This window comes from Delphinapterus leucas, chromosome 16 (genome assembly GCF_059928025.1).
Source record: "Delphinapterus leucas isolate spDelLeu-1000000601 "Yukka" chromosome 16, BTC_Dleu_Yukka2, whole genome shotgun sequence".
Taxonomy (NCBI): Eukaryota; Metazoa; Chordata; class Mammalia; order Artiodactyla; family Monodontidae; genus Delphinapterus; species Delphinapterus leucas.
In genome coordinates, this window is record NC_143144.1 from 59,269,859 (window position 1) to 59,297,485 (window position 27,627).

Sequence of the window (27,627 nt, forward strand, 5' to 3'; positions counted from 1 at the left end):
GAGAGACCACTCACCATGCCTGGAAAGGGAGCCAGCTGCCCTTTCTTCTCCAGCATCGGCAGCTTTGAGCCCATGGCATCAATCTGGGTCATGACTCCTTCCAGGACAGTCTCCAGCTGCACAACTCTCCTTGTGAGCCTGTGCAAGATTTGAGAGAGACCAAGGGAGCAGAAATATGTGTGTGGAGGGCTGGGTGATTCCAGGGATAGCGGGTACAGAAGAGTATGTGTCTGGATGGGAGCAAGGAAGGTAAGGCCCAGCCTTGTCAGGAGAACTAAAGGGGGAGAGGGGTTTTCCCTGGGGTAGTACAGGGAATTGGAAGGTTGTGGAAAGAAGCTCAAGGTAGGATGACATAAACACAGTCAGCCCCGGGCCCCCGGGCTGCACGTACATGTAGAATTCTTCTCCTGAAACCCAGCCACCTGCTTTGGCAGCCTCTGGACTCGACTCGCCTGGTGGGCTACTCACAGTGGACCGGTGCAGGTTCTCAGTCTCAGCGGTCAGGGCCACCTGATCAGGAGGTCAGAGAGCAGAGAGAAGACAACTGGGAAGCCATCAGGTCCTGCTCCATCACCTGCTCTACCGGGCTCGCGGGACCGGGCTTTGGGCTCCAGTGCTTGCTATTCCCCTTCCCTCTCAGACTCTGGAGACAACAGTATCAGAATGGTCATGCTGAACACAAAGCTGGCCTAACCTCTGGGAGAGAATCACCTCCAGAAGAAACAAAACACAAGCTCCTTGAAGCATTGATGAATGAGGCGCTCACTAGAAGCCAACTCCGTTTGGGAGAGCAGGGACTGTGTCCTGGCACTGTTCCTTTTACCCTTGGCTTTTTGGTCTCTACTGGATAGGGATGAAGCAGGCATAGCAGGGGCAGCTAAGGATCAGAGTTGGAGAACCCCAAGGAGGAGGCAGCTGCTCAGAAGGAATTGTCAGGGATTCTCAGACAATTGGTCCTTTTCTCCCTAAGATGATGTTTTAGAGCAATGGTGATCAACCTTGGCTATGCACTGCAGTCACCTGGGGGGTTGTAAAAAGGACTGATGGCTGGGCCTCCCAACTCCCCCAGAGATTCTGGGCTAGGGTGTGTGGCCTGAGCATGAGGATTTCTTTAAAGCTCTCCGGGGCGTTCTAATATACAGCAGTTTGAGAACCACTATTCTAGAGAGCTCTTTCCTGCCCATCTGTCAGAGGATTTCCAGTTTGGGCTTGTGTTCCAGGTGTGCTGGCAGGGAGGGTAGGGTGAGCAGTTTCCTTGTAGCCTGTCCACCAGCCAGGCTCACCCTTTCCTCCTCCAGGTTCTGCCGCATTTCTTCCTGCTCTTTCTCATCCAGGATGTGATTCCCATCTTAGTCAAACCTGGTGAAGGCAGCCGTGAGCTCAGTGATCTCATGCTCTATGTGCCCCAGCCTGAGGAGAACATGGTGGTGAAATGACTTCTGACCTGCCGTGGCTGGGAGCTTTCTGTTATGGACTCCCCACTCTTTTTTGCTAGACTCTGGCAAGAGCCTTGCTCTCTAGGGAAGAAGGGGGCCACACGAGAAAGCCAGGATATCCAAGATGTAGCGATTTGACCCCCCAAGAAATCACTTGAATCTATTTCTTCCTTCCCTGACTCCTGCTGACTAGGTTCAGGCCCTCATGATCTCCTAAAGGAATTACTGCAAAATCTCTTTGCCTCCAGATAACCTGCCCTCTCCCCCACCCCCCCTGCCCTATGGTCTTCCCTTCCCCTGAAATCCATCCTTCATAATGCAATTAGAGTAATTAACCTTTCTAAAGTACAAGACTAAATATACCCTTTCCCTGCTTAAAATCCCTCCTGGGCACCCTATTCTTTGAATAGAGTAGTGGTGTTCAAGGCTTTTCCCAGTGTGACCTTAGCCCATTTCTCTGGCCTCATCTGCTCTGCCCGACCTTTCATCTGATACCTTGCAATGCTCAGCTACTTATTACTCCTGTATATGTTGCTCAATTTCATACCTCTTTGCCTTTGTATATGCTTTTATTACCCCATGCTCCCTCTCTTCTAGTTACTTCTATTGTGGAACTTGTTCAGGGATTCTGTTTATTTGCTTACAGACTCTATGAACTCCTGGAGGACAAAGACTTTGTCTCATTCAACTGTGTGCCTGGCTCACAGCTGGTGCTCACAATATATTTGTTCAATGCTTGTTAATATGTTTAACTGGGAAGCAGGGAGAGGATGGCTAAGGAAATAGACCTGTGTTTGTGGCGGAGCATAGAAGTAAGATCAGAGTTTTATGCTGATCTTAGTTGGGAATGAGGCACGTATACGATGATTAGGGTATCATTATTACACTAGTCCTAAGAGTTGTTCAACAAGGTCCAGAATATCATAGAACATTGTCAGAGTCCTTTAAACCAAGGGCACAGTTCTGAAGGTCAGGATCAGAGACCTATAAACCAAGGTCAAAGGCCCGTAAACCAAGGTCAAAGGCCCACTGTCCAAGATCAGAGGCTTATAGGCAAAGGATGTATGCTTGAGGGTCAAGGACTTACAGACCAATGTCAGGGAAGGTTGGATCTCTGGGTGCTCACTCCTTCAAGGTGTTGGTGAAATCCTCAAACTGGATCTTCTGCTCCCCACCCTGCAGGACCTTCTGCACGTCTGAAACCTGCTCCTTCCTCAGATGCAGCCTCAGGAGGGCCTTGTTGTAGCCCTGGAAGGGGAAAGGAAACAGGCACCAGTTCCCACAGCCTCCTCTTCATCTCTTACTCCCACGCCCACCCACAGGGTGACAGGATCCCAGGGATAAGCTGAAGGCACACATGGGCACAGGCCCCTAACCAGTCAGGCACAGACCAGGACACAGAGCCTTGGACCTGGGCCCTGATGCACATGTGTGGCTCAAGGAGACTAAGTAGTCACCTGTTTCAGGAGGTCCGAAAGCTGTAGCTCATCCTTCTGTCCAGCCAACTCCTCTTTGACCTCTGAGTATGTGTCATTGATGATGGCCAGAAACATATTCTGGAGGATAAAACAGGGACTGGGGTCCTCACTCCCAGACCCATTAACAGCATCGAGCCCATTGACCCTATTAATGTCCCAGACACATGTTCTAAAAGGGCCAGTGCTTTCAGCCCCAGCTCTGCAGCCCACTAATCCCCACATCTCTGGGTCCCCAGAGCCCAGCCTTTCAGCACAATTCTGTTACAGATGGGTCATGCTCCCTCATCAACCGGATGTCCTCACTCAAATGCTGCAGTAACGACCACAAAGATACCCCAACATATGCCACAGACCCCCTCCGTGTAAGAGTCCACCAGTCACTGAAGCCAGAAACTTTCCACGGTGAGAGTAAAATTGTGCTCTCTTTACCATCCATCCCCAATCCATGTCTGTATCCCCATCCACTGATCAAATAAAGAAACACACTGGCTTTTCTGATAAAAATCAAACCCAGATCTTTCATGGTTGGCAGGGAGAGAGAGCAAATACAAAACAGTGGTAGTAGAAAAAGCCAGAGATCCCCAGAGGAAGGGGAGTCTTAGAGAATAGGCGGAGAAGCTTCTAGGGGCAGTCTCTTCTCCTCATGAGGCACTTTTCCTTCTCTTTCCATCCTTGGAGGATAGGGGTTTGATTTTAGTGAGGGAGCCTGAAGATTTCCTTATACTCTGCAAACTGCCTAACTGTGCTGACCACACATTAGCCAGCTCTCAGAAGATCCGGAAGCTCTTCCCTCCCCCACCTCTCCACCCTTGATTTGAGAAACCCATCATAATCATTAGTGCAGAACATGGAGGGGGGTCAAACCCCCACCCTGCAGGCCATCCACGTCTCCACCCCTCAGGTTCCCAAATCTCCACCCCTCAGAGGGACCCTCACGAGGAGCACAAAGAAGATGAAGAAGACATAGGTGAAAAAGTAGGCTGGTCCCAGGATGCGGTTGGCATTGTCGATAGCATTGTAGTCAAAATCCCCAAGGATGATCCGGAACTGAGTGAAACCGAGAGACCGGGGTCTGGGATTCACCCAGAGCCCGACCACAATGCTGACCCCATCCCAATTTCCTCCCTACCGCTCTTCAGTGAACTCAGACCCATCCCTGCACCTCCGCCCAATCTGATGGAGACAGACAGGGTGCAGAGACACTGAGCACACACACCAGGGCTTCCAGGAACTCACACAGATGCTTAAGCACAGACACGCCCACGTCCACATACCCAGCTGCCCCAAGGATACACACATCCACAGAGCTGGAGGGTGAGGGGCCAGGGAGGAGTGAAGGGGCAGAACACACACATGCACTTGATGAAAGTGTTGAAGCTTTCCACTTGGGTCCCAAAAAGCAGGTAGCCCAGCTGGGCGTAGGCGAAAAACACGATGAAGAACATGACGGCGAAGCCCAGGATGTCCTTGGCACAGCGGGCCAGCGTGGAGGAGAGCTGGGTCATGGTCTTATTGAAGATGATGTACTTGAATATCTGGAAGGGCCATGTTGAACCAAGCGATTAGGGAAGAAAACAGAAAAGCCTGGAACGGTCCATCCCAGGGGCCTAAGGGGGCCACAGGAGTTGCCACACCAGACAAGGAAAATGAGACAAGTCCTGAGGAAGGGAGAACGCGTGCCCTGAGGTGTTGCTGGGGGTGAGGAATCCCAGGGTACCTTGATCCAGGCAAAGAAGAGGTTGACGGCGTTCATGTTGTATTGTGTCTGCCAGAAGGCGAGGAACTCAAAGTCAGCATACGTGTTTGGCTGCTGCAGAAGCTTCCCCATCAGCCAATTCACCTCGAGGGTTCGGAATATGTGGAAGCCCACATCCACGATGGAGAGCTGTTACAACAGAACCCGGGTGGTGTCAGAGAGTCAAGAGGATCTCAAGGGAAGTTCAACAGTGAGGTCCCAGGGGTGAGCTACGGTGCATAAGACAGGTGGGGAGAAAAACCACATCCTTCCCTGCTGAGTTGTTGACTATCTCAGGTTCAAAAGGAACTGGATAGGTGGATTGGGGAACGTCTTAAAACCCAAGAGAAGTCTTTAGGGCCAGTGGTAAATATGTAGGTTGTAAAGGACCATGGAGAAATGGAGCCAAGCAATTTTATTTCCCCCACCACTTCCCAGCCTTGGTCAGAAATTAATGTGTCCTGTTAATAGGAAGGTGACGAAGATGAAGAGGCAGAAAATTTTAATAGGAGTGAAGAGAAAAGGCGGGGGGGGGTGTCAAGGGGACAGGTCATGAAGGCAAGAGACAGAAGAGGAAATTAATATCAAGTACAAAAATAAAAGAGCAGGGCCTGGATCATAAGCCAGAGGGAGAGGGGATATAGAGACAGGATTTTTCCAGGGCTGAGCCAGGGGAACATCAGCCTTTGGTTTAGAGAGCTGTTACTCAGTGATTTGACCAGAAGTCACAAGGAGGACTTGAGACTCCAAAAGGAAGAACTTGGAGCCCCTATCAGGGTAGATCCCTTCCACCACCCCATATGTCCCAAGTCTAAGATATCTGTCCCTCACCAAGATGACCACCAGGTCCAGAATGTTCCAGATGCTGCGAGGTAACGAAGCCGGTGGATGTGGAGCTCCAGGCTCTCCTCCACTACGTAGTAGAAGATGAAGATGCAGAAGATGATCTCACAGCCAATGATAAAGAAGTCCCAGCTGCTGACACAGCGGATCAGCTTAACTGTGCAGATTTGCCAGGATGGGATGGCACCTCCTGTAGCTGGAAACTCCACCACCAGTCTGTGGGAGGAGGGGGAGATGTCTGGTAGGGCCTGGGCTGGAACAGTTCTACCCATCCCCTCCCCTCCCCACCCCCACCATAGGGTACAAGTTTAGGGAAGGGTCTCCAGCAGAGGAGAAGGGAATCAGGAGCCATGGATGGAGGGAAGGCAGGGAAAGGGGACCCACCTCAGAACACAGAAAAGATTAATGTTGGCATTGTAGACTGAGAAGTCAATGAAGACCACCCGACTGCCCCTGTCCAGCCACAGGCCCTCCTGAAGGTCCCTGAGTGCCTCTGCACTAGCCTGTCGAGATCCTGGAAGGTCCAGGTGGTAGCCACCTCTGCTGTAGCTTGTGAGCTGGCCCCAGTGAGAGGAGCCCCCCAGCTCATCCTGCGAGTGGTAGGTCTATCTGTCACAGAAGAAGCCATCTGAGCAGAGAGGTCTGAACCAGCCGCAGAAGCTGGTCTCCCAAGGCAACGGCAATACTTTATAATTGTCTTGGCTTTACAGTTTCATATATATATATATATATATAATATATTTCACATATATTACCTTGTTTAATATAACTATTTGAGGAGGGGAGGGTAAATATTATCTACATTTTACAAATGAGGAAACTAAGACTCAGATATCTGAGATAATCCAACTAGTTAGTGGCAGAACTGAAACTCAAATGTAAATCTCCTGATTTTCACGTTGTCACCAAGCCTACGGATGACAAACCCAAGCCCACTTTTGACTCCAGCCTGAGTAGTCCCCATAAGGGAAGCACCCGGCCCACATAAGCCAGAAAAGACCCCTTCTGCTCTTGTAGTTTTGCACCTGTCTACTTAACCCTATGATTTTCTGTTCTGTCCACAAACTTTCCTCCCTGGACCCTTATTTCCTTCCCCTTCTTCCTGTCCTATCCACACATCTCCCGTTTCTTCCCTAATTCCTCATCCATCCTTGGCCCTTTTCTGCCTTCCGCTATTAGTTCCAAGGGTCAGACTCTTCCAAGCATGACTTGTGTGGCAGCATCAATGTTTCATCCATTCTCCATACGCCTGAGGGAATTCTGGGCAAGAAAGGATGCTTCCTCTGGCAGGACTGCCTCCAGAGTAGGGCAACTGTGACTGTGACCTGTGTGTGGAAGCAAGTCCAGAGGCTATGGCTCTGTCTGCTAACACACCCTCTCTGTTCCTCAGTGACCCCAGACCAAGGTCTCCAAACAGTCACAGATGGGTCTCAGAGAGATGCCCCCCAGCTCCCCCAAGTACCCCCAAGGCTCCTTAAGACTCATTGGAAGTGGTTCCCAAACCTGGGATGGTGTCAGGCTCAGAGGGGCAAGCCCTGCGACACTGGTGGGGGGACTCACTCACGCTATGCCATTGAGGAGACCAAAGGGGAGCTGTTCTTCTTTGTCTGGGGAGTAGACGTCGTGGCAGCTCAGAATGTCCTCGTGGAAGTCCTCGTGCACCACTCAGGAGTCATCGCGGACCCTCAGCTGCCACAGCCTCGGAGCCCCCAGCAGCAGGTTCTCATAGTAGATGAAGGAGTAGGAGCCGCGGCCCAGGCTCTGGTTGTTGTACCATTTGGTCCAATACAAACTGTCCAGTAGTGGGCCCTGGGCAAACTCGACCACGAACTGGGTTGAACCTGACCCAGCCTCATCCTGACCCTTACCCTTAGAATGACCCTTTCCCACACTCCCTGACCCCTCCAGCTTGTCTCCAGTATGCTTCTGTTGGACTCTTCAGCTGAGTCATGAACCTTGGCCAGATCTTAGCCTGATGTGGCCTTATTCTTTATTTAAAATACAGTTTGAAATTCTGCCTTACCTCTGATTCTCAATACTAGTTGAAGTACTGACTTAAATCTCTGATTATCATCCTGATTTCTAACCTATCACTACCTGAACTCTGTCTAGTCTGACCCTTTAATTCATGCCTGATCCTTTGACTCGGCCTGATTCTAGAATGACCTGGTCTCTGGATATGGCCTTATCCACTGTCTGACATCCCTGAACCCTGGCCTGTGGCCTCAGGCTTTAGGCCATTGAGAAGAAGAGGGGAGGGACAGAGGATATCTCATACTCACATCCCAGAAGTCTGCCATGCTGCTGATGGCCTGGAAGGAGACTCCAGTGTCTGATGGGGTATGTAAGAAGAGCTCAGACCTCACTTTGGTGTAGTAATAGGCGCTGGAGCTTGTCATCCCATAGGTCACTAGAAACCAACCCAAGAGGCTGTGTCTTGAACACTGTTCCCTTCTCCATTATCCAGAGGGGACAGGAAAGCCTCTGCCCTGAGGCCAAAGATGCCACCCGGATGGGACCTATCCCCTAGAGTTGGCTAAGGAGGCTGACGGTTGCATTGGGGAAACCAGGGAACACATTAGGGAAGAGTTGTGGTTATAAGCTCTCTTTCTCTCTTCCCAACTCACCTCAGAAAGACTGAACTCCACTCAGTAATTATCTCTTGACATCGTCATTCTGAATATTCACTTTTCTCTTCCAGAACCAGCTTAACTTCCTAGTTCTTACTCCCCAGAGCCAGGAAATTTCTACCTTCTGCATCAGGTAGTGCTTCCTTTTATTTGTCCTCTATTAATGCCCTTGGGAAGATGCCTCCAAATTCTAGAGTATGCTAAGGCCCTGGTCAAATATCGTACAATGGAGATGTGGTATCCTGGACCTTGGAGTCAGCGACTCTGCAGTCATGGGAGTAGGAGGTAGGCATGGCACCTCTGGCCCTGGTGCATCCTGATGGGCACAGTTGTCTCCTGAGAGAGGGACTCAGAGCATCCCCAGATCAAAATAAAACCTGGCCTTTGCCCTGAAGAACTAGATCTCCCTTGACCACCCCAATACACACATCTGAAGTAGGGCTGTCAAGGGACGCTATAAGTTTTCTGGTTAAAGGCACAATTTGAAGAGTATAAGCCATTTACTTCATAGATTGCCCCTCAATTTAGATTTGTTTGATATTTCCTTGTGTTTAAATTCAGATTATACATTTTTGGCAAGGAATATCAAAGAAGGAGACCGTGTCCTTTTCAGTGCATGATATTAGGAGGCATAAATTGTGTAACTGTATTACTACTGGTGATATTAACTTTGATCCCTTGTTAAGGTGGTATCATCCAGCTTTCTTCAATATACAATTATTATTTTTCTCTTTGTAATGAATACATATTTTGTGGGGAAATACTTGGAAACTATGCAAATATCCTGTTATTCATCAATCTTTCACTTACTAGTTTTAGCATCCTTTGACAACTTTTGCCTAATTATTACTATTAAGGTTGTCAAGCTGTGATTTTCTCATTCCATCATTCCTTCTGCATTTATTAGTTGGCATTCTCTTCAGGAAGAGCTTTTCCTTCTTCCTCATTAATTTATTCATGTATATATATCAGTATGAACTCATGGATTCCTGTCTTTTCTTTAAAATTTTTATAATTCTATAAAACTTTTTATAATTTGTCAATATTTTGAATTGTTACTCAGTTTTTTAGCCAGGTCATGAAAAACAAAGAAATTGTCCTAAAATACTAAAGAACCATGAAAACTACATGCAATATGTGCATCTAGTTAGGACTACATCCTGGACCATAATTTTTTTCTTTTGCTGTAAAGGCTATTAGTGGAATAATTGGTGAAACTGTAATAAGGTCTGTTCATTAGATGATAGTACTGGATCATCGATAATTTCCTGACTTTGATCATTTCCTTGTTTTTACAAAATACACATTAAAGTATTTAGGAATAACAGGACATTATGTCTGCAGTTTACCCTCAAGCAGTTGTGTGTGTGTATGTGTGAAGAGAAAGAGGCGGGCAGAGAGAGAGAATGATAAAGGAAAAGCAAGCATGGTAAAATATTCGTATTTGGGAGATCTGGGTGAAATATATGTAAGAACTCTTTGTATTACTCTTGTAACTTTTCAGTTCACTCATTAAACTTTAAATCAAAAAATTAAATCAAAAAATTTAAAGTAGGATTTGTCAGCCTCTTGTGAGCAATTCCCTTTAAGAATTTTATTTTCAAATCTTGGAACATATTTTATTCCCTTTCTGGAAAGGGAATGCTTTGGTGTGGACTGAAGTTCATCCACAGTCTTGGGGGAAAGAAAGGCCGGTGAGTGGTCCCAGATTAGGCACAAGCAACATCATACGTTTCCAGGAGGAAATCAGCAAAAAGAAAGCATTATTATTTCACATTTCCGCATTCCACTCTATTAATTCCAAGAAATGACTTGACCTCTCTATAAATAAAATCTGTGATTCCCATCCTCAGTATCTGTAGGACTCAGACTCAACTCTTCTGGATCTGGAAAATGGGTTGGAAATCAAACTTCTGTCTGCTGAGGGTCCGCCGCAGTTAGAACTGATGGTCAGTGAGCTGAACTTTTCCTAAAGACATTGCTGATTAAATTGTTATACCTCTAGATGGCCACTAGGTGGTAGTCACGGCTATATCTTTTCCTCCTCTCCAATTCTCCAAAGTTACCACTCAAAATCAGTATTGCTCTGAACAGATTGTCAACCCTTTACGGAGGCATAACATCACTGATTATTATCCAAGACAGTAAAGACTATGTATTCTGAGAAAAATGGTTTCACCTAGTCAAATGCGCACTGATACTCAGAACACCTAATATGTGCCCTATGTTAAGTGCTTGACATGCTTATTTCATTTAATCCTACAACAACCTTATGTATTAGGTGCTATTATTTCCCAGTCTCAGAGGGCTGAAGTCACTTTCCCAAGGTAAACAACTAAGGGAGCCAGGATTCAAATGCAAATCTGTTTCCCTCCATAGTAAACGAATTCTGTTCTGCTTTAAGGACAGCACTATATCCAAAAGGTAGAAGTTACAGGAGGGAAAACTTAAGTTTCATAAAAGGCAGAGATTCCTAACCATTAGTGCTTCCTATTAAGAAAAGGACCACACTTCACAAACATCCATTTTGCCCCTGAGAGTGTCAGCAAAGGACCATCTGCTGAGGATCACGTGGAAGGGGTTCCTGCAATGGGCAGTGGCTGGCCTTCCTGGAGCCTTCCTTTAAGATCCAGTGAAGGAGTGGAGTTGCTCTGTGTGCTTCAAAAGGTAACACTAGGCCAGAGAAAGGACAGGAACAGGGAGGAATCAGAATTTGTGTCAGTATATCAAATGTCAGTATGTCAGCACTTTAACACCTTTTAGGTGTAGTGAGGGCCTCATTCCAGGAAATTTTCAGACACTGGACAATGACTGCATGAGAATGCTGTGAAAGGGATTCAGAGACCAGGTGGCCACATCCACTACAGGGAATCTGATGTTTTTTCTCTTGGACAGAAACTAAATTCTCCTATACATTATATCATGCCTTTTACCCTTGGCTTCAGGTCAAATTCACAGTTGCTGAATAATAACGATAATCACTACTACTGACGCTTATTATTCACCAGGCTTTGAATACATTTTCTCCCATAATCCTGAAAAAAAAACCTCATAAAGTAGTAGGAACTATCTGTATTTTATGCAGATAACTGAAATCCAAAATGTTATTAGATAATTTGTCCAAAGATCAGATAGCAAAGAGGTAGACTTGAATTCAAACTCAGGTCTGATTCTCTCCAAAGACCCTGAATTTAGCCACTGCTCTACATTATACTAACATATCACTCCACTACTCAAAATCCTTCTGATTAGGGACCTGACTCTCCTTCCAAAGGTCAATCCAAATGGTTAGGATTGTGCACGTTTATAAGGTATCCTTATACGAAAACTATTTGAAGAGTTCAATATCTGAGTCAGGAGGCAAATTATGAAAGCAGTTGGTAAACTCAAAAGATCAGCATCTTAAAAGAAGCTTCAGGGACTTCCCTGGTGGCTCCGTGGTTAAGAATCCGTCTGCCAATGCAGGGGACACGGATTCGATCCCTGTTCCAGGAAGATCCCACATGCCGCGGAGCAAAGATCCCACATGCCACGGAGCAGCTAAGCCCGTGCGCCACAACTACTGAGCCTGCATGCCACAACTACTGAAGCCTGTGCACCTAGAGCTCGTGCTCCGCAACAAGAGAAGCCACTGCAATGAGAAGCCCGCACACCGCTTGCTGCAGCTAGAGAAAGCCTGCGCACAGCAACGAAGACCCAATGCACCCCCAAAAATAATAATAAATTAATTTTTTTAAAAAGAAGCTTCAAATTTCTTCATTCTGGTATAAGTGAATAAATGTATATAAATCTGTATGAAGAATCATACTCTGACATAGATGAGTCTCGAAGGAAAAAAATCGCAGGCATAAAAATGTTACCTGGGTTATTTACAACATCAAAAAATTACAAGCAACCTAAATGTCCTACAGAGAGGCAATAAATTATAGATAATTATAAATAACTTATATCACTGAGCCACTTAATGGAGTATGATACAACCATTGAAATGGTAATAAAAGCAAAATGCAAAATTGTTTCGCTGCTATCATTACATTTAAATATTTTAAAAATAGTAAATATATAAGACCTTAAAGGAAAATTGGACTTTTTAATGAACAGTATAATAGGCAGATTTTATTTCTCTTCATTCCCATAGAGTTCAATTAATGCTATAATAATAGAACATAAAAATAATAAAATCATTTTTAAAATCTTTCTACCTATTTGTTTTCAAGTCACAGGATGAAATTTCCAGGTGCTGGATGCTATATTGGGCTTTGTGACTACTTCCTAAGACCCTCTCTTGGTTCATACCATGATTTTATTTGAGGTACCACACCTCTACTAAGCATCTCACATATGTTGCCAGATGCTGAATCCACAGCTGGCTCTAGGGCTTGGAAAGGGAGCTCAGTGCTAAGCTAATCCACAAATACCCCTCCCTTGGTACCATTATCAGTTCAGGGATGGGCATGTAATCCATTTGAGATCAAGGACTCATGAAGAGAGATTTCTGGAACATTTTGGGACCTACTGTCTCTTACTAGATATGAATAAGAAAGCCCCAGATGATCCAGGCTTAGCATGAAACTGACTGTGCAGCTGACAGAACTGAATAACAGAAACAGGTGAGTCTTTGATGATGTCCTTAAGCCACTGGATTGATCAGCCCTGAACCCTGTCCTCCTTTGGACTTTCATTACCTAGACAAAAAATTCCATTCAGGTTTAAGCCTGTTTTCACTGGATTTTATTTTATTGTGACATATTCCTTACTTATAGGAAAACCACGACATTTTCAAAAAGATTGCATTATTTCTGAGGAAAATGGAGCTAGAAAAGCTTCCGCTACTGTCTGAACGTCTCTAGAGGGCTGTGGATGACTTTAGCATATCTGTGACAAAGTCTACATTAATTAAAATACATTATTACCCTATATTGAAGAGGGTTTGCTGACTAGGTCAACTGAGGATGATATTCTAGGAATACCATTCATTTCTCAAAGCTTTCTGAACTATATTTTTGGGTAAAGTCAGGTTTCTAGAATATCATGAAATTTATACACACAAATATATATATGTGTGTTTACAAATATCTAAATTGTACATATATGCACACATATATGTATAGAGATACATAAATATATATATACGTATGTAAATATATATCCCTACTCCTAAAAATTGCCTTTATAGAGTAAGGATATTATACAGATTTTAAGGGAGGCAGATATAAAACACAGTCAAAAGAAAAGTAGCTCCAATCTTTAACATTGCTTTTATCCATTATGGTATTCCATGTTTCTTACATAAAATCCAACAAAGCCAATTCTTTCCAGAGTTAGCATCTTCTTATTAACTGGTGTGCTCTTTCTTACTCACAATGAGAACTACTCAATCTATTTGTGTTTTCTTCTTTGCTTTGGTTTCCAGGAGCCTCAGGCTTTGTTCTCACTTGCAGTGCATTTGTTTATCTTAAGTTATCTTCCTCCCCTATCTCTTCCCAGTCTTTTGTTAAGTCTTTTTATTACAATTCTAAAGGGTTATATTTTATTGTATCTGTGTTTTAAAAACATTTATTTATTTATTTATTTATTTGGCTGCTCTGGGTCTTAGCTGCGGCATGCGGGATCTTTTTTTTTTTTTCAGTCATGGCATGAGGGATCTAGTTCCCTGACAAGGCCCCACATTGGGAGCGAGGAGTCTTAACCACTGGGTCCCTGTATTTGTGCTTTTTAATGTAAGTGGCTCAGATTCCTTTTGGACATAGGTGGGGCATAAGTATATTGTAATTAACTAAGTGTGACTGTAATAATTATTATTAATCACCATCATTGTGAGCTTGAATAATAATTTGATTTTATCCATTCCAATATTTACAGTAGAGACCAAATATTCTTGTCCTCTTTTTTGAAGTGCTGGAAGACCTTCCCAGATCAGAGCAATAAGAAGTCAGCAGTTGCTTTGTGCCTCTCCTTTCCCGGGTGATTGCCATACAGGTTATCATCATGCTACTGAACTCCTTCCCTGTCCCTAATTACCATTTAAGGGAACATAGCCATCCTTTTCTAACAGCACTCTTTCTGAGCAGGAACGAGATCCCTTCTCCCAACTAATTGACAAAGAACCTTGAAGAGCTGGGGTGCTTCTGCCAGCAAGTGTATAATTCCTTTATGTGTCTACACTACTCCTCTGTTGGAAACTCTGTGCCTTCAAGTGTTTGACACGCAAAAGCCAACTGCTAACTGGCTAGCTCTGAAGAAAAGCATTGAGGATGCTTCTCTAGAAAAATGGAGGTCTCTTTCACCCCAATCCCAGCCCTGGCAGTCATTATGTGGATAGAACTTCCACTGTGATAACAGTCCTCCAACTGTTGAAGAGTTGGAAGTTCCTTGGGCTTTACCAATTCTATATATTTAACCAACAGCTCCTCTGATGGTCTTTTCCTGAGCCTCTCTTATCAGAGATCTTGCTGAGAAGCTCTCTGAAATATCTTTACCTATTTATTAGGACACTGGATCCTGTTTGGCTTTGGTCATGTAAATAATTTGGAGGGAAATAAGGTCTATGATTATCCCTACAGGGTGAGTCTACTATCTTGTGAAATAAAATACAATGCCCTGAAACTCACCCTTCTTAATGCCGCCCCAACAGCCTCTGACGATAGTTTCACAATAGCTTAGCTAAACACTTTAATACTCACTCCTGATGGAAAAGAACCATATCTCATCAGCTTCCATTATGATTTATGTCAGGGAGGTTATAAATTCCTTGATTTCTCCAGGTTCCATTAGCTGTTACTGCTCCCATGCCAAACTATGGGCACGATTTACTCTTCCCCTACCTGGCACAAACTGCTAGTTATTCCCCAATAGCTTTCCTCTCCTTCTTGCATAATAATATAATTTTATCTAGGGGCACATGGCTGCCCAACTAAACGTCACATTATCCAACTTCCCTTGCAGCTAGGTATAGTGACCATCTGAATAAATTTTGGCCAATGGAATACAAGTGGAGTGACATGTTCCCATGTACATCTCTGACTTATGTCCTTAAAAGGAAGGAAAATGCTTTCCCTTTCTATTTTCCTACTTCCTGTTGGCTAGAGCATGGACATAAGAGCAGGAGCTGGAACATGAGACACATGCCATATGTTGAGGATGGCAATAGGGTAGAATGAGCCTGGGCCCCACATGATTGTGGAGCCCCACATTAGTCCAGGGCTTCTTATACCTCAGATTGTTACATGACAGAGAAACAAGCTTCTATCTTATTTAAGCCACTGTTATTGCAGCTAAACCAACATCCCAACTGAAGCAATTCATATGAATACATCTATATCAGAAGGGTACTTTGCAAAAGGAACTTTTCTAAGAAAATTAGGATAAGCATAGAGGGAAAAACAGTTGAAGTCAACAAGCTGTTAGCACAAAATTCCTATCCTAAGAAAAGCCAAGTCTAATCTCAGACCTCTTGGTTAAAACCATTTACTGGATACACAGAACATTTTTCCTTTTCTTAGTACGATGTCCCCTATTAAGAAATTCTTTTGTTGTCAGGACTTCCCTGGTGGTCCAGTGGGTAAGACTCCGCGCTCCCGATGCAGGGGGGCCGGGTTTGATCCCTGATCAGAGAACTAGATCCCGCATGCATGCCGCAATGAAGATCCTGCAACTAAGACCCAGTGCAGCCAAAATAAATAATAAATAAATAAATAAACAAATAAATACAAAATGAAAACCTTTTTTTGAAAAAATAAATTATTTTGTTGTTCTTCTTGGGCAATTCCTCCCTTCACTCTCTTCTTTGCTTGCCATTCCACTGACACATTCTGATTAATGCTATTGGATCATCCAAAGTTGGATTCCAGATACCTTATGGTTCTTAAGATGGAGAGTAGGCAGAAGAAAGTTGGGACCTGGAAATGAGGGAAGGGTTAAGTCCTCAGAGCGTTCACTGAAGGATTTCACATCAGTGTATCTAAGAGAATACAGCTGAGAGAACTATATCACTCACAGCTGCCTTGGTAACTAAGCATTATCAAGCCTTTTAGGATTTACGTTGAGATGATTAAAGTTGTAGAGAACCTATGACTACACATGGCCCGTTTCTTCTTAGGAAATCAGATTCACGGCCAATGGGTTATGAGTTGCTTTTGAAGGAATCCAATCAGGCTGAAGGTGATCATTCTGAGAAGTGGAAAACGAATCCAAGAACTGACTAGTGATCCCCCTAAAATTTCTGATAGCTCTGAGATCTTATGACAGGGGTAAGAAAGACCTATAAATATGTGTCCATGCTGAATCAATTTCGTAACAGATCATCTCAGGGGATGAAATACTGAAGTAAGATACCTACATGATTGAAGATGGGACTAGGGAACAGGCCACAAGAATACACTTGTGATCAGCTGCTGGAATTTCTCCGTCCTGTTCAATTTCTTAGTGCAGATGCAAGAGCAAGCAAAAGCAATTGATTCTTATAGATTTAATATAACCTTAGCTGATGGACTGTAAACTGTTACATGGTTTCAGAACCACTTGAAAAGTTTATTAAGACAGCAGTTAAACCAGGAGGCCAAAGGCCCTGAGGAAGATGGATGGTCTTCTTCAGGGCCATCCTGGAAAGAAAAATACTGCCCCCCAAATAGCATAGTTCTTGTCCAAAAACCTCAAGACATAGAATGAACTTCAGCAATATCAGGAGAGATATATGACATATATAGCTTTGGTCTTTAAGAAGGGCACACTGTTTCAAGAGAAGATGCCAACTGGGGTATAACATAAGAGACCTGCCTCAGTATGGGTTTTTTTACTGGCTGATGAGTCAGAAGTGGTTCTACACATATCCTCCTAGAAGGTTATAGAGTAAGACTGTGCTTGCTCTTATCTGTGTTTCCTTGAAAGATTTTGCCTGAGATCTCCCAGAGACTGATCATCTTGAAAAAAGCCAAGGCCATGGAGAGTACTATAGACCTGATGTTTAAAGACTTTGCTGCCTAGGACTTCCCTGGTGGCGCAGTGGTTAAGAATCCGCCTGCCAATGCAGGGGACACAGGTTCGATCCCTGGTCCGGGAAGATCCCACATGCCGGGGAGCAACTAAGCCCGTGCGCCACAACTACTGAGCCTGCACTCTAGAGCCCGTGAGCCACAACTACTGATCCCACGTGCCACAACCACTGAGGCCCACGAGCCTAGAGCCCATGCCCTGCAACAAGAGAAGCCACTGCAATGAGGAGCACGTGCACTGCAACAAAGAGTAGCCCCTGCTTGCCACAACTAGAGAAAGCCCACGTGCAGCAATGAAGACCCCACCCAGCCAAAAATAAATAAATTAAATAAATTAAAAAAAAAGACTTTGCTGCCTATATCTACCTACACCAAAGAGATATTTAATACTAAAACTGAGGAAGCATTAAGAGAAGAGCCCTTGATGCTAAAGGGAGCCATGGCTAGAGTCCTTGAAAATGTGGACCCAGGAAAGCTGGGAAACCAGGCAAGACATACCTAAACCACATGTATTGGGGTTACCCCAATTATGATGCCACCGTTTCACGCACTATCCTTATAAAAGATTACAGAAAGGTGACTAAGGTATAGTAGAATTGGTAATGAGTGATTTCACTACAGAGAAGCCATGGACTTCACCTGTAATTTTGCAATCCAAGCTGCATGCATCAATGATTCCGTGAAGACTGTAGGATAATCAATACCATGACCAAACCATATGTTCATCCAATGCCAAGAATTGATTCTCTCTGGAGTTACAGGGTCTGTTAAGGGTAGCCCATCATTGATTGACTCATGTGATATTGCAAAATTAAAGCGGTCCAGGAAAAATGTATGAAGACAGCTTCAGGCACGGCAGATAAATGCATCACCTCCTTTACCACAGGGCATGCTCACTCAGTACACAAAAGGAGGCTCTCAAATTGTTCTATAGAAAGGGAAGACATATTTAAGTAATTAATATATGGATTGATTTTTAAATCATTTAAATAGAGACCATGTCATTATCGCTTTGAAGGGCGTGAACTCCTTGAAACACATTATCAAACTTTTCCTATGTAAGTTGGTACAACTGAGGCAGGAGATAGATGGGCTCCAGGCTAGACATTTACAACTGATCTCCTGTTCACACTTCCTGGGGTAAGAAGAAGATGGGCTCCAGGTCAGACATTCATTACTAGCTCCCTGTTTACATTTCCTGAAGCAAGAGACAAATGGGCCCCAGGACTACATATTTATGACTGGTCTCCTGTCTATATTTCGAGATCTGCACCTCATAAAAACCAGCAACAGAAATAAGGTAAATAACCAGACATTGGACATTTTTATGGCAGGGACAGAGTGGGACTACACCCTATTAAAAGATCAAGAAGTCATACATTTCCCATCCTTGGGGCAAGGGAAACATCGCACATGCGCAGAAAGGCTCCTTGGGGGTCAAAAAGGAGGGGGCACCACCCCGTAATACGTGATGCTAAGGCCATCCCATAGGCCTCTGGGCTGTAATCCATCTTGGAAGAAAGTTGCGCACGCATGTTGGGGAGGCTCCTAAGGCAGGTCAGGTGTGGAAAAAGCAACCAGATAATTGGCCAAAGGTAAACAAAGACCCAGAAGAACTGACCTATATAAATGACTTAACCGCCTCTTTACTGCACTCCTCCTTATTAGGGAGGATGCCCCACCCTTTCTCTCCAGGTGTGCATCTCTGCCTTGCTTCTATCTTAACTAAACAAAGTGTTTCTCTGTGCGCTCTCCCACTTGTTGCTGTGCTATGTCTCTAATAATAAACTTTGTACCTGTTTTTACAGGTTTGCCTCTGTGAGAAATGCATTTTTCACTGGGGGCAAGAGCCAGGGGGTCTGGTGGCCAGGATTCCTAGTTTTCATCCAGGCTACCCAGGTTCAATTCCTGGGCAGGGAATTAAGATCTCGCTTCACAGCACCACTCATTGCTGCCTCGCCGAGATCACAACCACTATGGAAAACAGTATGGAGGTTCCTCAAAAAACTAAAAATAGAATTGTCATATGATACAGCAGTCCCACTCCTGGGCATATATCCAGACAAAACTCTAATCCAAAAAGATACATGCACCCCTATGTTCACAGCAGCATTATTCACAATAGCCAAGACATGGGAAGCAACCTCAACATTCACTAACAGATGAATGGATAGAGAAGATGTGGTATACATATACAATAGAATATTACTCAGCCATAAAAAAAGAATGAAATAATGCCATTTGCAGCAACATGGATGGACCTAGAGATTATTGCTAAGTGAAGTAAGTCAGAAAGAGAAAGACAAATACCATATGATATCACTTATATGTGGAATCTAAAATATGACATAAATTAACCTATCTAGGAAACAGAAACAGACTCACAGACATAGAGAACAGACTGGTGGTTGCCAAGGGGGAGGGGGTTTGGTAAGGATGGAGTGGGAGATTGGGGTTAGCAGATGTAAGCTGTTATATACGGAATGGATAAACAACAAGGTCCTACTGTATAGCACAGACAACTATATTCAGTATCCTATGATAAACCATAACGAAAAAGAATTTTAAAAAAGAATGTATATATATATATATGCATAACTGAAATACTTTGCTGTACAGCAGAAATTAACACAATATTGTAAATCAACTTCAGTTAAAAAAACAAAACAAAACACACCTTCCCTGGGGCTCAAGAACCAAAAGTGAACAATGTTTCCCCGGAGTTCCCATCAGAAAGAGCCTTTCAAAGAAATCTCAAGAAGCTGTGTCAGGGACAGGAGGACTATGGACAGTGGACCAGAGAAAAAAGTCAAAAGGAAAGAAGAGTCAAATACTGTGGGCAGAGGTAGGTGAGAAGAAAGCAAAGTGGACCAGAGCTGGCGAAAGAGACGAGAGAGAAGAAAGGAGATGCTGGGAGAGTCAGGCCAGGATACAGAAGTACCCAGGAAGAAGCACCGCCCCTGATTCCTGCCTTCACTGCAGGCTGGCAGTTCCTGGCAGATATCTTGAAGTGTGAGTTAGTTTCTACAAAGTACATCAAGAGATCCTCCTATACTGAGATTATTGCCATCAGCCATCAACACCTTGGGAAAGCCTCCTACACTTCCCACCTTTGGTGGACATTTCATCTCTGTTTACACAGACCGCCTTCTAGTATAAACCAACCAAGCCCACTTATCTAAATTTATGTATATCTACATGTGCCTAGAAAATGGCTGAAATTATATACACCAAACTATTAACAGTGGTTAATAACAGTGGCCCTATTGGACTTTTTAAAACAAGGACTATGCATTAGTTAAAATTACATTTTCCTCTCATACTTGCCCTTCCAGACTCAGCAAAGCTCTTGCATTTCCATAGTCTGAGGTCTTAGCTGGCTCTTGCTGCCTCCTTCGACCCCTGCCTCCTCCAGGCTGAAAGCCAGAGATGTTAAAACAAGGAAGCAAGCAAACGGCAATGACTTTAGGCTTCCCTGGCATTGACTCTGGGCCTCCTCGGATGTGAATGGTTGCCTGCCTCTGGGACCTGCAACAGTTCCCAGGTCTCTCTGACCATTCTGCCCCTCACATCTTGCCATGGTCCAGAGCACTCCTTCACTATTACATCCATCACACCACAGGTCACTGTTGGTTTACATGTCCACCTCTTTTGCTCCTTGAAGGCAGAGGATGAGTCTCTCTATTTCAAACCCTTTAACAGTTGGCCTAGGGCCTGACACATAGTAGGACTTCATAAATGTTTGAATGTATGAATACCCAAGCTCTCATTGTCTCAACTGTCCTTTTCCTTCATGCTGTGAAATAATCTGCTCACCTTTGAGAACCACTGCCCTATGCCTCATTTCTGGGACTAGCACCTCCACCCAGACCTGAGAATCTGCCTGAACTTAAAACCCTAGACTTCCTGCTGCCACCACTCCATAGTGTAAAGAGATCATTATCAATATTATTAAAATCCCTTACCTGTGTACCACATTGCATAGCTTTCAAAGAACTTTTCCATGCAATATCTTGCTATAGCCGGTCAGCCATGGCCTGATTGTTCCGCCTTACCCATGAGCAGCTTCCTATGAATCATGAAGTTCAGAGTTTATATGATTAGCTCAGGGTCATTCAGCTGGCGAGAGGCAGAGTCAGCACTCAGACTCATGCCTTATGAATACATGCTACGTGTCCTTTCTCGGGGCACTTACACTGGTGGTGCCCCAGATTTCATCAGCTAGTGCTGCCTGCACTTCTGTGTTTGACTGAAGCATAGCTCTTCTTAAAAATCCTTTCCTTGATCCTAAGATCTAGCACTTAAATGTACTACTGTACTTCTAGAGACCAGTGACAGTCCCACGTGGGGGAAACTAAATGACAAGTTGTCACTCAGCATTGGACAACAGGATATGCCCAGGCCCACCGGTCTTGTAATAGTGATCCATGCCCTGGAAATTCTGGGACACCAGGGAATTCTGCTATAGCAAATACAGGTCAAAGCCTGCTGGTAGGGCCTAAATCCCTATCATTTAAGTTGAACTGACTCAGATCACCTCACCCTAGTACTAGAAGGACTTTGTAATTCTCTGGGTCTGGAGAGGCCAAGGGTAACTGAGTGTGCTGAGGCATGAAATCATCATCCCATGGCCATTCTTAATCCTTGGCAACCCTTTCTAGAGGGCTAATCTTTCTTATCCTTGCTAAGCATTATCCTGGTGGTTTCAAACAGACCCTGGGCTTCCAGTGTGTTAAACTTTACATTTCAATATTTTCCAAATTTATGGAAACGATGTGGAATGACAACTAATATTTATTGAAAGCCCACTATATGCCAGGCACTGTACTGAGTGCCTTATTTGTTTTCCACCAGAGTCTCACAAAGGCAGACATTATCCTCACTTGAAATACAAGGATAACACAACATTGCAAATTAACTATACCCCAATAAAATTTTTTTTAAAAAGGGGGACTTCCCTGGCAGTCCAGTGGTTAAGACTCCATGCTTCCACTGCAGGGGTCACGGGTTCGATCCCTGGTCAGGGAACTAAGATCCCACAAGCTGTGCAAAAAAAAAAAAGAAAAGATATACAAGGAAATCAAGGCCTCCAGAGATTTAAGTATCTTGACCTACATCTTGTCAAAGGCACGTGTCTAGTAACTGGTTGTACCATCATTTGAAGCAAGTCATCTTATTCCAGGTCCCATGCTCTCTCCATCACCACTGTGCCTTCACTAATGTTATGATACTATGTGACCAATTATCTTCTGCCATCATTACAGCCACATGGGGGTTAGGGGCTCACCCACAGATACTTCCTGAACGTCCAATATCTTTCTGTTCCTTTCTTTGTTAATTCTAGAAACGCTCAGTCAAGAAAGACATCTTCTATGACGGTTTCTCAAAAAATTAAAAATAGGACTACCATATGATCCAGTAATTCTACTCCTAGGTATTTATTCAAAGGAAATGAAATCACTATCTCAAAAAGATACCTGCTGAGAGGGCCATTTGTAGCGGCGCTGGAGGCTGCGTTTGGCAGGCACTGCGAAGACGTGCGCAGGAGTGAGGCCCCCCGGCCGCTGCAGCCCCTCGCCGCTGCGGTCACCTCGCTTCTCCGCGTCTCAGTCGGGACCCGGTCAGCCCGGGCGCCGCGCTGCCGCCCGGACCGGCCCTCTAGCAGCTCCCGGCCCCCGGGACCCCCGCCAGGCCGCTCGCCCACAGCCCGCCGGCCGCACAGGTCCCTGGAGCCGGGCCGAGGGCGGGCGGCGTCCCCATGGCCACCGCCGGCTGGCGGCACGGCTCCTGCCAAGAGATGTACTGGCTAGTGGTGGTCGGCAGGGGCGGCGGGGGCAAATCGGCGCTCACCATCCAGTTCATCCAGTCCTATTTTGTAATGGATTATGATCCAACCGTCGAGGATTCCTGCCCAAAGCAGTGTGGGATGCGTGACCGGGCAGCCCGGCTAGATATTCTGGATACAGCGGGACAAAGAGGAGTTTGGAGCTATGAAAGAACAGTATGTGAGAACTGGCGAGGGTTTCCTGTTGGTCTTTTCAGTCACAGAGGCAGTTTTGACGAAATTCGTAAGTTTCAAAGACAGATTCTCAGAGTAAAGGATCGTGATGAGTTTCCAATGATTTTAATTGGTAATAAAGCAGATCTGGATCATCAGAGACAGGTAATGCAGGAGGGACAGCAGTTAGCACTGTAGCTTAAGGTAACATACATGGAGGCGTCAGCAAAGATTAGCATGAATATAGATCAAGCTTTCCATGAACTTGTCCGGGTTATAAGGAAATTTCAAGAGCAGGAATGTCCTCCTTCACCAGAACCAACGAAAGAAAAAGACAAGAAAGGCTGCCACTGTGTCATTTTCTAAGAATCCCTTGAATTTTAGCTACCAATTTCCAGGAAAAGTCCTCATCTTCTCCCTCTCTCCTTACAGTTTACATCACGCTGGTACCTTTCTAGCCTTAGATAAATGATCACCGTAGTAGCCTTAGGCCAAGAAGCTGGCTAATCCTTTCCATGAAGCTAATCCAATGGTCATTCAAGACAGATTTAAAGGAAACACTAAGGCTGCTTCAAGGATTATCTGATTCCTTTAAAATGGATATCTATATACACAGACACATTCTTTTTTAAGGACTTACTTTTAATAGGGATGAATCAGTTTTGGAACCTAAGCTGTTTGCCAAACTGAAGTCATAGGTTGTGAAATAACTTTTAACTTCTGGAATCATATTTCCTACTGTTACTCTAAATAGAAACACAGGGAGTTTTTTTAAAATGTGAATTTTTGCCTATCTCTAAAAATTTTGATGTCAACTTTAGTTAACCTTAAATACACTGAATTGAATCCACAAAAGTGAGACATCTCAGACCTTTACCGATGCTATAGCCTTTGTTTTCCAGTGGCCAAAATACCAAAATGCCTATTGTATTTATAGGTTACAAACTGTGTGTAAAGCCTTTACTATTATTCCTAAAGATAATATTCTATGTGGCCAAATATTTGGACTTATTCTGGACTTAGTCATTTTAGTGTTCTTGGTTTTTTAATTTAACCCTTTTCACAGCCATGTTGAGAGTAAAAATAAATAATTCCTGTCTGTCTTCCTTTTCAAGTATTTCTATAAGGGATTCAAAAAAACTAAAACTGTTTTTGTTTGTAATATAAAATATGGAATTGATCTTTCCAGGGTCAGAGATGATTAATGTTTTGCTATATACTTTTATATATTATTTTCTTATCAAACCAGTTAACAAGTATTTTTATATGTTTGTAAGCAAATATGCTTTCACAGCATACCTTGTGTATATGTAAAGATAAGTATTTAATTCTCACTGTGCACTTTTAGCTGACAAAGGAAAAAAAGTCAAAACTACAGAAACTGTGGTAGAGCCTTACATGCTGTTCTGGTCCTGGCTGTACCCACCTTTGGCCAGTCACATAGCTACTCAAGAAACCTTCCCAATAGAGTACAACGGGATGAGAATCTGAAATCACTTCCAATATCCCCTACTAGATATTGACTGTTATATCAAATAGTAAGGGTAAAACTTTTAATTGACAATTAGTATAACTGTGGATAACTTCTGATTTTGTTTTTAATTCTGTGGATTGTGTTTAAACAATTCAAAAGTATATTCCTGATTTTGAGATACTAAGTGGTATTGCACAGTTGTCACTTTATTCAATGTGTACAACAGTTCCATGAAGTTTTTAAAGCATACCCTTGAATAGCTTCAGGTGCTAGAATTAAAATTGATCTGTTATCACACACACACAAAAAGATATCTGCACCCCTGAGTTTATTGCAGTATTATTTACAATAGCCAAGACATGGAAACCACCTGAGTGTCCACTGATGGATGAGTGGATAAGGAGAAGGTGATGTGTGTGTGTGTGTGTGTGTGTGTGTAGAAAGAGAGAGAGATTGTATGATCTCACTTATTTGTGGAATCTTAAAAAACAAAGAAAACCAAACAAACACACAGAAAAAAAAAAAAACCCAAACAAAACAAAAACAACCCCCCCCCCAAACTCATAGATACAGAGAACAGATTGGTGGTTACCAGATGCAGGAGATGGGCAAAATGGGTGAAGGTGGTCGAAACATAAAAATTTCCAGTTATAAGATCAATAAATCCTGGGGTACAGGACTGGTGACTATAGTTAATAATACTGTATTCTATATTTGAAAAGTTGCTAAGAGAGTAGATCTTAAAAGTTCTCATTACAAGAAAAAAAACTGTAACTATGTGTGGTAATGAATGTTAACTAAACTTATTGTGGTAATCCTTTCACAATATGTAAATATATCAGATCATCATGTTGTACACCTAAAACTAATACAGTGTTACATGTCAATTGTATCTCAATTTTAAAAAAGACATTCTTCCTGATCTCCAAGCTTACTTCAGCCTCTCCTGTTAATGCAAGATTCCACCAATCTATGGACAGAACCTTAAAATTCTCTACAAGAAAGCAGTGAACAGAGGCAGGCATTTCCTTACAACCAGTAGCGAATAAAGAACATCCAGTTGATGTTAGTTGGTGTGTAGATACAAGTCACCAAAGGCCAAGGGGTCTCTGCCCTCCTCCCCAGCTCCATGGTGACCAGACCCAGCCTTGTCTTGGCTCAGAGCCGCTCCTATGGGGGGGAGTGGGGGCAGTCCCAGGTGCACCTTTGAGATAACAATACTGTCTCCTAAAACAAACAGCCATTGTTTCCACACAAAGACCTTCAATGTTTCCTCCATCAACAAAAGGCTACAGCCATCCTGCCAAGAAGACAAAAGGCTGGAAGCCCTTTCAGAAACAGCATGACAGTGGGAGGGAAGGGGTGGAGGCAGGAAGATCATTCTCCAGCACTTTCTCTGCCCAGGAATAGGACTGACTCCACCCATCAGGGACCTTTCTGAATTACTGATCACCCCTGGACTATTCATAATGACAATAATAACAGCTTCCTAATCTGTGAAACGGAAGTAATAACATCTATCCCTTACAGGATTGCTGTCAGGATCAAATGAGATAATAGGTGTGAAAGCTCTTTGTAAGGTTTAAAGGGCTGCGCGACTGATATGGTTATTATGAAAAGATCGATGGTTCACCCACAATGCCTGCATTAAAAAGATAGATCTATTTTAGCCAGATGAGACTCCAAATAGCCCTGGTGTCTAGACGCACCCGGTTCCTAGAATAAAGCATAAGGGAGAAGAAATGTGCTCAGTATGGCTGACCACTATAGTTTACTGGGGCCCATCCCAGGCCAAACTGCTGTGCAGGTGATCCCTGACTTAGTTGACTGTTCTTTCCAGCCCCAGGAACCCACATCCTGGAAATAAGCCCTTTGATGGGTGGTCCCTCACCTAAGGTCTAATGTGCCAAACTTCACCCCCAATCTTCTTCTTTGCCTGTCTTCAAATATACTTCTTATGCAATTTACACAAAAGTAAATACACATAGTATATTAAAACATGAGAAAATTGTCCATCCTCACTAGTAACCAAAGACCAATAAATTAAGGTAAATTGTACTATGTTATGCCTATTCAGTAATAAAAAATATAAATAAGAATATCCAATGTTAATGAAGTTGTGACAAAAATTGGCATGATCTTACAGTGCTAGCAACATAATAAATTTACATGATTGCTTACAGAGGCAAAATGACAACACATAGCAAGTACCAAGAATACATTCCTGTCTTTGTAGTAATTTTCTCTCCCTGGAAATTCCGAGATAATTCAACAAAAGTGGTGAAAAAAAGCAGCAAGCGTAGATATATTTACCTACTCTAGGCAAATATTGAAATAACAAGAGAAATGTTTTAGCTAATTGTGGTGTGACTGTAGTCATTAAAATGAAAATATAAAAACAACTTACAAACATGAGGAACTATGATATAATTGTAAGTGGAAGCGTACAATATGATACAACTAGGAAAAATATGTAACTATATGGATAAAGTTTGGTAATTAGAAAATAACCTTTGGTACTGTGGTGGTGAATTGTATTTCAAAATGTTCCTTAAGCTTTTATATCACCTTTTAAATATGGCAATAAAAAGAAAGAAAAGTTATCAGCTGGTAGAATTCTCTCAAGAGTCTGCTTCTTTTAGGGTAGGGCAGGGAGTTACCTTGATAAGATGTTGATGGGTGTTAATAAATTAATGTGTAACAAATTTGCATGCAAAGAGACTGCTTAGAATGTGAGTCAGGCTGCTAGTCCCCAGTTGGATTCCTACTTCTGCCAGTTATTTGCTGTGTGGCCTTAGGCAAGCTATTTGCCATATCTAAACTTTTCCCGATTTGTAAAATGGGAGTGATAACAGAACCAATTTCTTAGAGTTATTGGGAGTAGTCAATGAGATAATGTACCTGGCATTGTGCCAGGCACATTGAAAAATTATTCAATAAAGCTTTGTTGTTTGTGCTGTTGATAATGACGATGATGGTGGTGGTAGTAGTGATAAACTGGGGTCTTCTGGAGAAAATGCCTTAACTTAAAGTTTTAATGTCA

At 43.5% G+C, this 27,627-nt stretch overlaps 1 protein-coding gene and 1 pseudogene across 1 annotated transcript in view; one reads left to right on the top strand and one right to left on the bottom strand.

The window, feature by feature from the left end:
* The window catches only part of PKD2L1 (polycystin 2 like 1, transient receptor potential cation channel), a 36,327-nt gene that overhangs the window by 3,094 nt on the left and 5,606 nt on the right, over positions 1 to 27,627 (bottom strand). The window contains 13 exon segments of the mRNA XM_022569054.2: positions 15 to 138; positions 392 to 510; positions 1,284 to 1,410; positions 2,563 to 2,684; positions 2,894 to 2,992; positions 3,851 to 3,986; positions 4,268 to 4,449; positions 4,632 to 4,799; positions 5,481 to 5,518; positions 5,521 to 5,708; positions 5,877 to 6,101; positions 7,057 to 7,310; positions 7,775 to 7,902. Coding sequence (XP_022424762.1) covers positions 15 to 138; positions 392 to 510; positions 1,284 to 1,410; positions 2,563 to 2,684; positions 2,894 to 2,992; positions 3,851 to 3,986; positions 4,268 to 4,449; positions 4,632 to 4,799; positions 5,481 to 5,518; positions 5,521 to 5,708; positions 5,877 to 6,101; positions 7,057 to 7,310; positions 7,775 to 7,902 — 1,910 coding nt within the window.
* On the top strand, positions 22,174 to 26,141 carry LOC149747302 (ras-related protein R-Ras2 pseudogene; annotated as a pseudogene).